This window comes from Balaenoptera musculus, chromosome 9 (assembly GCF_009873245.2).
Source record: "Balaenoptera musculus isolate JJ_BM4_2016_0621 chromosome 9, mBalMus1.pri.v3, whole genome shotgun sequence".
NCBI classification, from domain to species: domain Eukaryota; kingdom Metazoa; phylum Chordata; class Mammalia; order Artiodactyla; family Balaenopteridae; genus Balaenoptera; species Balaenoptera musculus.
This window is the reverse complement of record NC_045793.1, coordinates 65372806-65389970: the sequence shown is the minus strand read 5'-3', so window position 1 is coordinate 65389970 and position 17165 is coordinate 65372806. Positions and strand designations below refer to the sequence as shown.

The following is a 17165-nucleotide window of genomic DNA, read 5'->3' as shown; positions in this document are numbered from 1 at the left end:
AACAAAATTAACTGGCAATTTTGACCCTCTGATCTCCATCATTTGAGACTCTTACTAGACATTAAATACAAAGAGATAGAAATGGGGATAACTAGAGTCCTACAGTATTACCCTAACCAAATTGCTGGCAATGTTTCAATGGGAAAATCTAAACAATACATCCTCTTAAAAAGTTATCTAGGTTGTCTTCAATAGATCAAACATGGGTTGAAGCGCACCTCTGATCAGAATACAAAAGTCAATTTAGTATCAATTTTTAATAGCATATTTCTGAAGACATATCATTTTTCAAGTTTCCGGAGAAAATATTTAAGCTTAAGTTTTTACCACAAAATACATCATTTGAAAATATGATTTTTCCATAAAAATAGAATTTGGGAAAATGGGTTTTGAATGGCACATCTAGGATATAACTTTAATATTATGGAATAATTTAATGGACTCTAATGGTAATTATTAAGATTAAATGGGGCACTATAGTAATAAATCAATGACTCCTTATTGTAAATTATTTCATTTTTCTCCTTGGGATTTAAAATTTACACCAAAAATGATTCTGCCCAATGTTTTTTATGGGCTCTCAAATATGTTTAGTGTTCATTTATATATGTATTCCACAAAGATTATTATAAATAACATATACAACAGGGTAAATTCTAACTAAGCTATATGTGTGTTTAATAGGAGGAAATTCCAGCACCCTTCATATAAAACCAGAATTAAAAGAATCCTATTGCTCTGAAAATGAGAAAAAATTATTATACCAAGTTTGACCAATAGTTCTTCCTAGAAGTTTTTAAAGAAGGTTAAATTTTCAAGAATCTCAAGTAATTTTTGTACAATGTTACAAATTGATTTTTTTTTTTTTAGGCTTTAGAGCAATTTGTTTTATTTTGAAATGTGTAAAAAGACAAGTGATTAGTAAGTCAGAAGCCCCCAAAAGAAATGGCTATTTAAAAATTTTGGCAAAATGTTTACATTTTAATTAGCAAAATTCAGATGACAATTGCTATTTCTTCACATGGCAAGACATCTAATCTATTTAACCTTATGAAAAAAAAGTAAAAAACATCCACCGGAAAATTTATACTGAGATGATTTTCTATCATATACTAATTCTCATTCAAAGCTCTAGTTTCAAAGTCCTGAAAATGGGAACCATTATCTGAAAATACTATACAGCCCTCCCCAAAAAATTTATTTCAGAAAACTAAAGGCAAGATAACCTTGGTGAATCTCAAAAACTTCAAGATAAAAGTTTGAAAAAGACATGTAACCATATTCCAAGGGGATTGTTTCAGATAGCACTAAATTCAAAAAATGCCATAATGCCACTGACAAAGGTATATGCCCATGTGAAGAAAATGCAGGCTATCATATGCCCAAATCTAGAACAGTAGTTCCCAAAGTGTGGTCTGCGGAACTCTCTTCCAGGGGATCCAAAAGGCAAATACTAAGGATATTTGCCTTTTCACTCTCTCTCATGGGTGTATGGTGAAGATTTCCAGAAGTTACATGACATGGGATGGTGTCATCAATCTAATAACTCTTGTTTCTATACATCTCATTTTTTTTAATTTCTGAGTTTTAATTGGAAATGGCAAATCAAAAGATATAACCTATATGAATAATAATCGGGATCCTCAATTTTTAAGACTATAAAGGTGTCCTGAACCAAACAGTTTGAGAACCACTGCTCTAGAGCATTTCAAGGCCTACAACATAGGCATGGTAAGACCATTAAAAGCCAATAATTATAAAAATTCCTCCACTCAAAAAAAAAATGTCAAATTCCCCTAAGAAATTTCAAAATTATGAAAGTTCCTGGGCATCATTTACATGATACCCAACACCGTATCCCTACAAAAATCACCTGACATAGCATCCAAGAAAAAATTTTCCTGCTTATAGACTAAATACAATTTTATTATGTATTCTAAAACCACATTTTCAGCTATCTCTATTACAAAGTAGTATTTGAAAACAAAGTAAAAGCATAGAAAAATAAAGCTTCAAATATAATCAAATATATACATATTAACTAATGAACACTTGGCAAGGTATCACTACCTAAAATAACCAGGAAGATTAAAATACAAACGTTGGCCAGAAGACAACAAGGATTACCTTTAGTCATCTTTTTTACAAAATCAAGATTATAAGAACAGGAAATTTAGAAATATAAAATAATTTCGATTAGTTCTTTCTTAAAATTTAATATCTAATTTAAGTGACATTTACATAGAACTAGAATCATCAAAAATTACTTAAGAGTTTGAATAATAGTCTTGGAAAAAAAACAGTTATCAAGCTTTCAGGCAGAATATTATTGAGCAAAAATTAACCTTATATAAATTCTTCTACATTTCTGCATAGGGTAGAGCAAAAGGAAAATTAACATAAATTAACACAAAAGGAATTCATTTAGTTACTATAAGAATAATCTTCTTGACAACTGTATCAAGGCACTTATCCAAGAAATGCCCTGGAATCTCATTCCTTTCGGACTGTTAACCTAAATAAATAAAGTCCCATTATTTACTAAAATCTCTTCTGTTTAGTAGGAAAAAAACTAAACAGCACATGTGGCCTTTAAATGCATCATAAAGGATAGTCTACAATCTCTTAAGCAACTTGTTATGTATTACAGATTATTAACAAATGGATAATTTATATATATTTTACATGGCAAATTTCTAGACACATGCAGGTGTTCCCCCACACCTTAGCATAAATCTAATCCATACTGCCTTCTATCCTAGCCAGCCTCCTTTTGTGAATGTCAGGCTAATAAAAATGAAGAACGTGATACTGCAGAAGGTAACCTTAGTCAGTAGATATAGGTTAGTATTAAGTGCTATAAAATAAACTGGATACATGTTTAAATAAAGTATGAACAATTAGATTTTCCATACTTCTGTTTCCTTAAACTGGAAATATGGAACTGTCTGTGCTACATCATTATGAACACTATACTATATTCCAAGTGACAATTTTCCTTTACCTAAAGATAGGAATTAGGTAAGCACTGGAATCAGGCAACGTTCTTCTCAACGTTCTTCTTAAGAAAATGGGCAACCTGGAAGTTAACCAATGTTTATAACGTAAAATATAAACTACTGCTTCATCTCTACTGACATATAACACCTCCTAATCTGCTATATATTATTTTGGTAAAACACCAAATTTTTAAATGAAACTTAAAATAGAAAATCACTGCTATGTAAAATTTGTAAACAGAAGAAATGTAAAAGAACAAATAAAGCATAGAAGGAAAATCTTTCTACCAATTTAACCTATTTCAATAATATGAAAAAACAAAAAAATAAGTGCTTGTTAAAGAAGTGAATTTTTAAGACTATAAACACATTAATGGCATGACAGACTTATTATAGTTCTACATGTGATGTAACAGGTACATCTACATGTAAGACGACAACTCAGTCTTTCTTTTGAAGAAAAACATATACATAAACACACAGACAAAGAGACACAAATGTGTTTGACTGAAGAGTCTTGAATGTTGCATCTTGGGCCCAATGGATAAACCTAACTTTCAGTAGTAGAACTTCAAGTGGAAGAACTGAGTCATTACTGTAGTTTTATGATAGTAATGTTTGTTTTAGGATAAGAAATGTTTGTTTGTTTTCATTTCTTTGTAGAGAGAACTTATTCACTAAAAATATGTAAATATATAGTTTGTATTTACTCCCATACATCTAAAGCAAAGATCTGGTGACTATTCAGATGGGTGCTACAACTGAAAAACGAATTAACCTTTAAAATGAATCTCTAAAAGCCTGAGACGATCATTAAGTTGTTTGTTGCCCTGCTCAAAAGTATTCTAAAAGTCTAAATTTTATGCGGATATGATATAACTAAGTTGAAAGAAAGGTGACCTTTGTTTTCATAATCCACTCAGCACCATTCAGCAGTCCTATGAACAATGGAGTGAGAGGACAGAAAAGGGAAAGGAAAACTACTATTTCCCAAGGGTATGGACATAGAAATATTTCTCTAAGTATAGAGACTGAGCTCCTTGAGGACGGTGACTGTGAGCTCCTTGAGGACGGTGACAAACAGCAGATACTCAATAAAGGTGGGCTGACCAAATGAATAAATGTTACAGTTAGGGTGCTCACTCACTACCACAGCTGTCTATAACAGGATTTCAAGGAAGCCACTTAATATAACGGGTAGAATGGTTCAGAGAAGAATTCCCTTTTCCCCAGACAGACAGATATCATAAAAATTGGGTTGATCTACCTCATTACTCTTGCTCTGAGATAGTGTCAGGCTATCATTGGTCAGTTCCTCATCATCAGCACTGTTTCTGCTAAGAACTTTACTCTTCTTCTTCTTGCAACCCCCTTCACTGGCAGGGCTGCTATGATCTTCATCATTGCCTTCATCATTCTCATCCTCATCACTCCCACTTCCCTCATCTTCATCATCCTCATTGTCTCCATCACTTCCTTCCTTCTGAGATGCAGATCTTCCCTTTCTCTTTACTGCAGTGGGTCGCCAATCATTATCATCTTCACTATCATAGTCATCCATGTCATTCAGCTCTTCCATGGATACAAAATCCAAAAGTGGTCGGTTGCGACGAAGGTTCCACTTTTTTGGCTCACTGACTTGTTCCTCTGTAGTTGCTGTAGTGGGGACTGAAGGAGATGTGTTAGCAGCAGGAGGACTTGTGGCTGGTGTGGTGGAAGCAGCAGAAGCAGCCACATTATCAGATGTTGTTGCTTTTTCTTTATCCTTCTCTCTCTCCTTCTCTTTATCTTTTTCTTTCTCCTTCTCTTTTTCCTTCTTCTTTCTAGGTCTCTCTCCATTCTCTTCTTCCTCCTTCTTTTCCACTTTAATTAACTGTTTTTCTGATGATAGTATTTCTTCCTCTGCAGAATTTTTAAGTTGTTCTTCTTTTACTTTAATATCTTCATTCAGTTCTTCCTCTAAAACATTTTCTTCAGAATCACTACAGGAACCTTCTCCACTGTCCTTTGAAGGATCTTCACTTCCATTACCACTCCCTTCAGAATCTGTTGAAAATATGAGAAAAAAAAAAACCACACATATGTATATACATACACACACACACACACAACGCTGACACAAATGAAACCACCAAAATTTGTGAATAACTTGCAAAACAATATAAACAAATTTAAGTCAAAGAATGGTAGACGTTCCCAACCTGATTAAATAATAAATCAATGAAGCTGGAATAATGGTTCTAGTTCAATATAGCACTAATGAAGATGAATATATGTAACTCTAAATTAAAATATGCTTTAAAACGAGGACCACTATTTTGTGTCATACATCTCACGCTATACTGCGTACCTTAGAGGCAATTTTTTTTGAAAAGTAAATGTGCTTCTTTTTAAATTGAGCACTTGATTTTAACTTTATGATAATGTAATACATACCAAATTGTTCTTCTCTTACATCTTTCTGTCATAAATTATATGGACTTACATGCATTGAGTCACATTCAGAACAAGAAAAATATGACCCAAAAACTTTGTTTCATTTATCTCACTCTTCACCCAGCAAAAATGAACACAGATATTTATGACAGTCAATTTGTACCACATCCCTAATATACCAATCAATTTTAGGATCACCAAATACACAAGTGAAAAACAGACAATAGCAATGGCACAGAAAATGGAAGTTGCAAGATAAGTTATCAATTTTTCTGATTATTAGGATACTGTTCATATCAATAAAAGAGTTACCTAAACTTCCAAAAATTCTAGGCAGTAACTACTACAGACCCTAGAATGAAAGAGATTAATGCATTTTTTTAAAACCTAATCCATCTCGGAAATGAGCAAGCACAGTAGTCACTAAAAAGATAGGCTGAGGACATTAAAGAGTTCATGCAGGACCGTAAGCTTTCTAGCAAGTGCCTTCCATTCCTGTCTAGGGCGGCTCAGGCCCTCTTAGACCAACATTACTCAGTAACATTCTAATCCTCTTTACACATAATCAAATCAATAAAAATCTAAAATATTTGTGGAGAGGGTTATTGGTGGAAGGGGAGCAGGAGGCAGTGGGAAACAAACCAGTCACAGTCAAGTTGTAACCAACATCAATAGTAAAATCTGTAGGGTGATGAATATTTTGCACCTATAACCAAGATAAGGGTAACAATAAAACGGTGAAAAAAATTCATGTTTCCACACCATTCTAATTTCTGTTAACTCAACCAGTGTTAGCCTCTATAATTACCTGGGTGTTCAAAGTAAAAAAAATTGTGTGTAATTAGTATCTGGTTTCTAAAATATCTCAGAAATCCTTTACAAATGGCTGATGAAAAAAATCCTGCAAGTTAAATCACATAAAAAATAAAGACTAACATTTAGTGGATGTTGATTGAACCTATAAAATCACTGTCAATCTCAAGATTATCATACAGGTGCCTACATCTTATTCAGGACTGTTGTGACAAGACACTCTCATCCTGAACAATCTTGTAAAGGACACAAAAGCAACATCATGTAGGCCAACCATCCCTTATCTGAATTTTGGAGCCACACATGTTACAGAATTTAGATTTTTTTTCAGATTTTAGAAAGGTATCGTAGTGTATGCACAATATATTACACTAACACCTCCAGTGAGGTTTATGGTACTATACTGTAATCAAATACATCTGCAATGAAAAGTATGAATATTTACAAGTATGATAAGTAAACGCTGCAAATAAACTCCTATCAGTTCCAGTCAGGTTTTACCATCAAATAAATTCATGCCAAACTTAGGAAACATCTTTGGATTTGTGAGCTTCTTAAATTTCCAAAAGAGCGTGGACCCAATGTCACTTACAAATAGGGGACTTATTTTCAGTCCAACAGCTCTACAAATCATTAAGAAAAGAAGTGATTTTTTTTATACCACTCAAAACAATTAAATCCAACCTACCAAGAAAAAATACCCCTGGTAAAAAATAATAGTTCCTAGATATTTTTAGATAAGGATATAATAATAAGCAGAGTTGACCAAACGCTTCTAAGGCAAAGACAGATCCTTGTGCACACTGACTAAAGCAAGCAATGCTATAATTAACAGCCCTGGGAAATGGAGAAAAGGAACTTTTCTTCTGGATTAACCTTGTAGAATTTTTTCTTAAGTAACTAAAAAGTACTCCTAATAATTTTTACCAATAAAAACATAACAGTAGATATAAAAGAACGATCAAGTGGGGCACAAACGTGGGCTCCTGATCAAAACTGAGACCAATCCAACTGTGCTATTACTTGTAAATTTTACAGAATGTCAAGAATTTCTGCAGTTTTGTTTTGGTTGTTGTTGCCAATGCCAACCGATTATTTTTAAAAGTACAGGGAAATTGATAACTCTTTGATTCTGATTTTGTTTTGTTATCATGCCTAAATAGAAAGCAGAATTTTAAAAAGATTTAAATGCTTTATATTTGTTAACATTATTAGAAGAATGTGAGATTTTTCCACGAATTAAATCCTAGTAGCTTACCCAACCCTTCATTCTCCGTATATCACATTATCCATACTCCAACTGCTGGGATCAGGAATATATCAAATTTTATCTTTCTCTGATTTCTGAAAAATAACTTCTTCAACTGCTTAGTCATAAGTTCTTTTTGGTACATACGCACTTGAGGGATGGAGATAAACAATATTTAGTTATGGCATTACTTAGTAATAATGACAATGAGAAAATCACTGTCCTTGGCTGTCTATAATTCTATTTTTGTAGGCTGTAATGAAAAATTTCCCATTCCTACCAATTCAAACAACGTTTCAAATCCATCACTCTTACAACCTTAAATAAAAGAAAAAAGTAGTAACAGACTAGAGAAATAAACCAGATATTTCAAATACAGCTATCTTAGGTATAAGAACAGAGTTAATTCTAAGTCTACAATAAAAATGTTTACATTAGAAGAAAAATCTTTAACATGGAAATCCCTACCTCCTATTCAGTTAAATAAGAGGTAACCTTTCTCAAACACAATATATCAAAACCTCTCTAAGCAATATAGCTATTTCAGCTAACAGACAGTTAAATATTTTACAGTTACAGAGATTAGAAACCAACCTTCAAGAATCCCTTCACAATATTCAATGCTTAAGTTTCCCCCATGATAAATATTAAATAATAAAATCAATATGATTTAATTCAGAGTTTTATGTTAACTTTGCAATATAAAAAAATCATCTTTGTTCATCAACCTTAATTATTTAACTATTCTGTTTATTGATCTGGTGCAATAGAAATTAGGATTATAAATATATATAACAGATAACAGACAGATCACCAGTCTACTATTCAGTTATCATCTTGGAAACATTTTTAACCCATCTAGTATATCTCTTTCTAAAAAGCCAATCAGTCAACACAACTCATCTTCTACTTCTGACTCCAGTTCCAGCTGTGTCATTCTACATTTTCTTAGTAGATCTAGACCAGTGGTTCTCAAGTGGGTACAATTTTTCCCACAGAAAACATCTGGCAATGTCTAGAGACAGTGGTTGCCACAAAACGGCAGGGTTAGGGTAGGGGTTAGGTACAGTAAATGCTACTGGCATTGAGTAGGTAGAAGACAGGGATGCTGCTAAACATCCTCCAATATAAAAGACAAGCCTCCACAACAAAGATTTAACCAACTCAAAATGCCAATATTGCTGAGATTGAGAAACACTGGTCTAGCATGTAAGACCTCAATTTGACCTCATTCTACTTCCCCAGGCTCATCTCTTCTACTACGCTTTTACTCGAAACCTGATCTCCATGTATAAACGATATTTTCCATCCTCCACATTTTTAACACCTAACGTTTCCCCTACCTAGGTTGCTTCTCTTTCAGTTCCTAGTTCAAGTCTCATCTCCTCAAAGAATCGTTGTAAATCCAGTCTCAAGTAGTCCCATCTCCTTTGAAAGACTTGAACTACACAAGTGATCGATCATGCCTTATAACATCTATCTGCTATTTTATTTAATTATTCTAACATTATCATTATTTGTGAATTCACTGTAATATCCAGCAAAGTGCTTTAAAACAAAGCTACAGTTGGTCAATGAACATATCTTGATCCACTTAGCCAAAGGCAGTTAAGCACAAAATACTACCATGGCAAACTCTCAGCCTGACTCTTCCAGTTAAGTTGTTTTCTGGCAATTTGGACCAACTAAACTATGGCTCAAGATCTAAAATTAGCCATCTTACTTTGGCTAGGGGGTTGGGAAGACACAGCACTGCTATTTTGTCTTGTTTAATAAAAGTAATATATGCACTTATTTTCATAATCATTCGTTATGTAGATTACTAAATGTAATCAATCCTATCTTAAATGTCTCCTATCCTATACCCAATCTTAAGTCCAAGTCTCAAATATAACCACTTTAACTAGGCCAAACCATGAAATTGCCAATAATTAACTGTCTTAGACCTATAATGCTGATAATTTCATATGATACCAGCTAACTTTTCTACATACAGTTCTTCTGGTGGTTACCACCATAACTCTAATACACTTACACACTGTTTTAGGACTAATTTGAAAATGTATTTATTGACTGTCCTCAATCAAAAATGAGAAATTTAGCCCTACTTTCACATTAAAGATAAAATAAAAGATGATCTATTTTCAGTTCACAATTTTCTAAAGGTAGAACCTGATAATTATTAACTGTTTATAATCACCTGCCAATCTTACTGGCAGGTCATTTTTGAATAATATTTATCTTTCTCTATGTTATCATCTGAGAAGCACAAAAATAAAATTATGTCTATCTGCAAGGGTGATAACTTTTCAGAAATGTCTATATTTATTCTTATTTATTTATTTACTTTTTGATTGCACTCTGCAGCATGTAGGATCTTAGTTCCCCAACCAGGGATGGAACCCACACCCCCTGCACTGGAAGCTCAGAGTCTTAACCACTGGACCACCAGGGAAGTCCCTCTATTTATTCTTAAAGCCGAACAGAAATATGAAGTTTTGTAGTCAGAATTTCAGAATTCAAAATGAAAATCAGAAGAAACTGATGCACAGAATCAGTTAAAAATTGAGGGCCACCAATCTAACCATTTTAACATTAAGTTTGAAGGAAGTCAGTAGTTCATTGAGTTAGTCATGTCTACAGATTGTTTTGAAAGAAGCTATGATCAGAAAGATTATTATTAGCTATCATTAAAGATTATTATTTAGCTATTATTTCTCCACCTCCAGTTTAATCACCTATTACTAAATAGGGTTGGGATTCCACAACTTCAGCATGTTTGGAAAACAGTGATAAGTCTAATGTCTTATTTCCTGTAAGAGTCCAACTGTCTTACGCAGAAACGAGAGAGGATTCAAACAGGAAACACTGGTAATCTAGAGTAAGCCAACATCTCAGCTATTGGAGGCAACAATGCACCTTAACCAGGAGTGTGAAATACGACTCAATTTCTACTAATACCTATTTCAAACAAAATCATTTTCTTCTAAACTCTCAGTTATGATAATATATCAAGAACTACACAAATAAATTTGTGACCTTTGGGGCCCAGGAAGTAAATTACAAGTATAGCAGACTAGGTAACAGAAAGTATACATTTTTGAGTGCTTTTAGGAGATTCAAAAAAAAATTATCAACCTAACAAAACTCATTCTACCACTTTCACAAGTAACAGATAATTCCCATCAACCGTGATTAAGCTTTAACAAGGTCAGGAGTCTCTAATTTGCTTGATACCAAAAATTATTTTGAGAAAGTAATTTGTATCATTAGATTGTTTTAACCCTTGTAAAGGGAAGTGATACATCTCAATAAACAAAAAGAGAAAAATTATATACAAAGTCAGGATTTATTTTCATAAAAATAATTATGGAATACTTAAAGAAATTAAGCTTTGGAGTTTTTCCCTAATGGTATTTAAATTAAGTCATAACTTCTGAGACCTAACTATTTTTGTCAGTTTACAATCTCAACCATGACAAACCAAAGCTACATTCTAGCCAAGAATATTATTTTCTGCCAAGGTTTTCACCAGGAGCACTAAAATAGGTTTGAATTTTACTTCCTTTACCTTCCCTTTCTTTCCCTTCTTTGGAAGTACCAAACAACAGTAAACGAAATGGGAGATGAAAGAGCTGAGAAGTAAAGGTTTAAAAAAATTGATCAAGATAAACTTAACAACTTTTAATTGCTGGAAGTAACCTCAATTAGTCACCTTGATACAGTAAGTAAGTAGTTTCAATTTAAGATTACATCTATCTACTTTTAGGATCTAAGCAATAAAAAGATTCTAAATGTTGGGAGTCAAAAGAATTGGATTAGATCCATTTAGGCCTAAGTGGCCTCATGCAAATTCCTTAAACTCAGTGCCCCTGTTATCTGTAAAATAATATCTGCTAAACAGAGTTACTGTAAAAATTAAATGAGATTGTGGAAACAAAAAGTTCTCAGTAAATCACAATGCAAATTCTGCTTGCTGATGCCATTAAAAGTAAAATAGTAACAAAACACAACCAAATTTCATCCCTTCCTACCATACCGAACAGAAAAAAAAAGAAAGAAAAGAAAAAGAAAAACCAGAGGAAAGGAGAGAGATATGACTAAGCATCAAAAATTCTCTGGAAGAATATTTTAAAACTGTTAAAAAGATAAAACTGAAAGGGCTCCAATTTCTCACTTTATTTACATTTCTGTCAAAAGGGACAGAATTACGTAATTTTTATTGTTCATGTATTTGTATTTTTCACATAAAATATTTAAACATAATTTGTATTTCTCAGATTCCTGCAATGAAAACTTTATATGTATATATGTGTGCATGTGTGTGAGTTACAATGAACAGGAGATAAAACGAAAACCACACTTCTCTGTTTTTCAATTTTGTACCATGTGAATATACAACTCTTTAAAGAAGTTTATTGTTCTTAAAATCACAAAATATAACGAGCAAGCAGGCATACTTTGTACCTCATATTTTTAAAAGACCCAATCCACAAGATCCAGCACCTACCAAAGTACAACTCTTTTCTGGTCAATTCTATTCTGGTAAGGGAGCTAATAGACAAAAAGCAAAACTCCCCTTAGGGGATGCCAAGTGATCTGAAAAGAGAACTCTGTTCCTGGGCTGTTCATGGCTCACGTTATTCTCAGGATGGCACTCTACTTCAGGGTATCTCTAGATTTTTTTTCCCCTCTGTCCATAAAATAAGCATGAATATATTTTAAAGTAAAGAATAGAGAAAACACTTTTGCATCTTTGTACCTTTTTGTTTGTTTTTTAATAAGGTATAGTTGATTTACAGTATTACTGTATCTTTGGAATAAGGCCTTCTCTGATAATTATCTGAGTAAGTATCAAAAAAACAGAAGCAGTGATAGTATCTAGTGATACGATCTTACGGAAAGGTGGGAAATAAACAGACAAAATAAAGTTTATGTGCTTTAACTTTATACTGGCATTTTAATTAAACGGGTTCTTTTTAAGAAAAGTCTGAAAATCAGCTCAACTGCAGAAAGCTGGGAAAGGGAAGCGAGAAGGAAACATTTACCTGAAGCATCTCCAACTTTAAAATCACTGTCATCTGAACTATCATAATCGAGAGCTTCTAGCAGAGAAGCTGCCAAAGGCTTCACCTGCCTCCTCTTGGAGCTGCGATCCACTGTTAAGAGAAAAACATTACACCGTCATTCATAATCACGCCAAGCACAGGGGAGAGCTGTGGTACTGAGGGAAGGTACAGATGACCTCGTGCAGGTGGTACAAATCTCTGTCTTAATTCAGTTCTCAGCAAAAGGTGTGGGGGAAGGTTGGGGTGGGAACACTGGCTGGGGAGGGCCGGGCAGATCCACGGGCAGCTCCAGCCCCAAGGTGCAGCAAAGACGAACCCAGGCCGACCAAAATCGAAACTGGCCCTCTTGAACATCTTGCTTCTGAAACTCGCTTGTAATTCCTCACTTAGACATCGTTTAACAGTCAATAGAAAATGCAAAGACCAGGGAATATGAAAAGCTATGTTCATTCCCACGGACCGTGGAGGGGGAGCGTCCACGAAGGGTCCAGCTTCCCGCAGGACACTCCCACCCCCGCCCTGCTCCAGCCGGCCCTGACTTCTAGAAGGGCTGAAATGGACCTGTCGCCCCGCGGACGCCTCCGACACACTTACTAAGGAATCCGAGGTGGTCGTTTGGAGTAGACCTAGGGAGAGGCTGCGAGAGCCCAGGCAGCGCCGAGGTCGAGGACTGAGACCAAGGAAACGAGTCCAAAAGATGCTATTAAAAATAGTCGGCGCCGCGGACCAGACCGAGGCGCCCCAGGTGCAGCCCCGCGGTTCCCCTCCCGCCCCCCGGCCCCTGGTCCTCGCAGAACCGACCCCGGCCGCTAGCGCACCTTCCTTTGGCGCTTCCCCGGCCAAAGGCGCCCTCCGGCCCAGGCAGCGCGGCTAACCCGGCAGCCCTGGGGAGTTAATGTCCCCTGTTAAAACTCCTAGAAAAAAAATAAACAAAAGAAAAACTTTATTAGCCTGCAACAAAAGCAACAAAAGACTCAGAATTTACACAATCCGAGGCCGGTTGCCTAAAACAATAGGGAAAGCAACGACCCGGATACAGCTCTGAAGAAAAGGAAGTGAAAACACCAGGCAGAGAGCGGCCCTAAGAGCAGCAGGAGCCGAGGGCGCGTGCGCCGGCCTCGCCTCCGCTCTCCCTCAGGGAGGAGGAGCCGAACGGAGCCGGACGGAACCGAACGGAAGCCGAGAGGGAGCCGAGAGGGAGCCGAGAGGAGCCGAGCAGTGCGAGGGGGGAGTAGAGAGTTCCAGACCCTTGGCCAATAAGTCCCCGAGGCCCGGCCCTCAGTCCAAATCCGTGGAAGGCCAGTTTTTGTGTCTGACAAGACGGAGCAGGATGTGTGTCCCCATGAATGTGGAATAGTGCCTTGCATACATTTAGATCATTTATTTTATAAGGTGAATTTTTAAATCCATAAAAATATGAGGAGAGTATGTACAATCGTACGTCAGTCCTTCAACAGTTTCAAACGCCACGTTTATTCACATACAGGTTAATTATTTTTAAAAACAATGTTAAAATGTTAGAATCTGAGCAGTATTAATACTTTTTAAATGTTTATATATCAAGGATAGAGGAAGATTTGAATGAAGTCGATTCAATTGATTCATTTATTCCCCAGATATACATTGAGTGCTAATGTTTGTAACATGGGGAAATACCGTGTTACAAAGGACTGTAAATGAAATATATAGGAATCAAATCATACATTGCAGTAGTGGCGCTTATTCTTTAAAGAAAACGTGTTGAATTCTTTTGTAAACTGGAATTAAATTTTATAACATTAAATTTGAAAAATTGGTAAATACCTATATAGTACAAGTCATGGGATGATTACATACAGGCTGAAACTTCAGCAAGAAAGTTGTTATCTTTTCCCTGCCAGAGCTTAAGGTACAGTTGAGGACACAAAGAAGTCAGTGAGCAATTGCTGTCTATTGTGGAAAGGACTGCCAGAGAAAAAGTACACATAATAAGTCTTCCTGGAGAAAGTTATATTTAGATCCAGACACAGTGTCTGAACTGGCTGGGGAAGGGAGAAAAAGAGACAGAGGTTCCAGACCAAAGAAAGGACATGTGCAAATGACCAGGACGAAGAGAGTATGGCTAGTCAGAGTCCCCGAAAGCTGGACTACCTCTAATGCCTCAGGATATTCCACCACAATAGTAGTTACGGCAACCTCATATTTCCGTGTTCCTAATCACTGCTAAAAATGCAGTCTCTCTGACCCTCCAATCTCTCTGAACCTTTAGTTCCCTGACCCAAACTACCACTGCTATGTACCCACTCAAATCTTTCTATCGTGCTGAGGAAACTTCCATTCCAAAATTTTAAAACCTTAGTAAACCCTTTTCCCTTTCGATGATCATTCTTGTACCTCCTTGTATAAAGTGGAAAGTTACCCTGCAGCCCCCTCAGATGGAAGCCACTCATTTTCTCAACATCCAAATGTGGCATCTGGTCCTTAATGTTCCCCACTGCCTTTCAGATCTGTTATTTCTCCAGTCAAAAGCCTAGCAACTTAAATATTTAACCAACTCCACTCCAGGAACTTCATTTCCATTCTACATGCTTCAAACATTAACCATACTATGGATTGTTTAATCCCTGAAATTATAAAACCAAACATTCCTCTCTCTGACAACCTCCTACATTCATTGGGAGGAATTATTCTGACTTATTTAAAAGGGAAAATGGGCTTCCCTGGTGGCGCAGTGGTTGAGAATCTGCCTGCCAATGCAGGGGACACAGGTTCGAGCCCTGGTCTGGGAGGATCCCACATGCCGCGGAGCAACTGGGCCCGTGAGCCACAACTACTGAGCATGCGCGTCTGGAGCCTGTGCTCCGCAACGAGAGACTTCACGATAGTGAGAGGCCCGCACACCGCGATGAAGAGTGGCCCCCGCTCGCCGCACCTAGAGAAAGCCCTCGCACAGAAACGAAGACCCAACACAGCCATAAATAAATAAATAAATAAAATTTAAAAAAAAAAAAAAAAAAAAGGGAAAAGAGATTTCTAAAGCTGGCATTCAAGTTTCTATAAGAGAAAATCTTAGAAGTAGATTTTCTCAATGAAAATAGAAGTAGCTTTTCTCAATGAAAATACATAAACCATTTAATTTTATAAATACTGCTTAATTGTTCTCTAAAAACAGGCTGTATTAACATATATTACCACTAAGAGTTCATGAGAATTCTCTCCAATTTTCCAAACTCCTCATCATTGACTATTAGCAATCATTCTTTTAACTTTTGAAGTAATTTTAGATTTATTGAAGTATACAAAGATAATACTGAGTTCCTGTGTATTCTTCACCCAGTTTCCACTAATGTCAACATCTTGCATAACCCTGGAACATTTACAAAACTATTAGTTTTTATTTATTAATATTAGTACAATATTATTAAGTAAAATTTTAATTTCACTAGTTTTTCCACTAACGTCCTTTTTCTGTTCCAAGATCCAATTCAGGGGACTATACTGCATTTAGATTGACAACCGTTTTAAACTTTGCAATCCATGTGTTAAAAAGGAAAAAAAAAAAGGAATGAACGAAGGGAGGAAGGGAGGGGAAGGGGAGAGAGGAGGGGAAGGGGAGAGGAAAGGGAAGGAAAGAAGGAAGGAAGGAAAGAAAAAAGAAAGAAAGGATTTTAAAATAGCTAGTTGCTTTTTTGATGTGCATTTAATAAATATGGAAGAGACTGACAGTTGTCTCCCAATACCTTTTATCCCTTTCTTCTTCAAAAATGAAAGCCCTAAATTTTAACTAGGCACAAGCTTTCCAAGAATAAAGACTTCATTTCATGACTTGAAGTTATGTGCAGTTATGTAATTATGTTCTGGCTAATGCAATGTTAGCAGAAGTGGTATGTGCAACTTCCAGGAAATGGCATTAAATTTTTCCCCCCTTTTCTAGTTCTCTTTTTTTTTTTTCTTGCCTAACTTCCCTTGCTAGAATATCCAGTATGCTATTGAACAAAAGTAGGGAGAGTTGACTTCCTTGTTTTTTTCTGATCTTAGGAGGAAAGTTTACAGGTTTTTGAGAAAACTTACATATATATAAGAATGTTATAGGTGTACAGCATTATACTTTGACATCAGTATACACTTCAAAGTGATCGCCACCACAAGCTTAGTTACCATCCATCACCATACAGTTGACCCCCTTCACCCATTTCACCCACTCCCCAACCTCTTCCCCTCTGGTAACCACCAATCTGTTCTTTGCATCTATGAATTTGTTTTTGTTTTATTTTGTTTATTGGTTGATTTTTATTTTTGGTTCCACATATTAGTGAAATTATATGCTATTTGTCTTTCTCTGTCTGACTCATTTCACTTAGTATAATACCCACAAGGTCCATCTGTGTTGTCACAAATGGCAGGATTTCATTTTTTTAATGGATGAGTAGTATTCCTTTGTGTGTGTGTGTGTGTGTGTGTGTATATATATATATATATATATATATATATATAGTTGACCCCTGAGCAACTCAGAGGTTAGGGTCACTGACCGCCTCCCCGCTCCTTGCAATCAAAATATGAGTACTGCTATCTCTACCTCAAAAACAAAGAAGTGGATAAATGACTCACCCAAGGGCA

The 17165-nt window shown here is 35.7% G+C and overlaps 1 protein-coding gene across 11 annotated transcripts in view; it reads right to left on the bottom strand.

Annotated features, from left to right (window-relative positions):
- The window catches only part of PHF14 (PHD finger protein 14), a 199166-nt gene extending 185536 nt beyond the window's left edge, over positions 1 to 13630 (bottom strand). For all 11 annotated transcript variants that reach the window (XR_005021223.1, XR_005021221.1, XR_005021222.1 and 8 more), the window contains exons 1-3: positions 13161 to 13630; positions 12546 to 12656; positions 4267 to 5045 (exon numbers count right to left, since the gene is read on the bottom strand). Coding sequence is in view for 8 of the 11 variants with exons in the window: in XM_036863497.1 (XP_036719392.1) it covers positions 4267 to 5045; positions 12546 to 12656; position 13161 (891 nt within the window). In the remaining 3 variants the exon portion in view is untranslated. The remainder of the gene's footprint in view (positions 1 to 4266; positions 5046 to 12545; positions 12657 to 13160) is intronic.
- Between the last annotated feature and the right edge of the window lie 3535 nt (positions 13631 to 17165).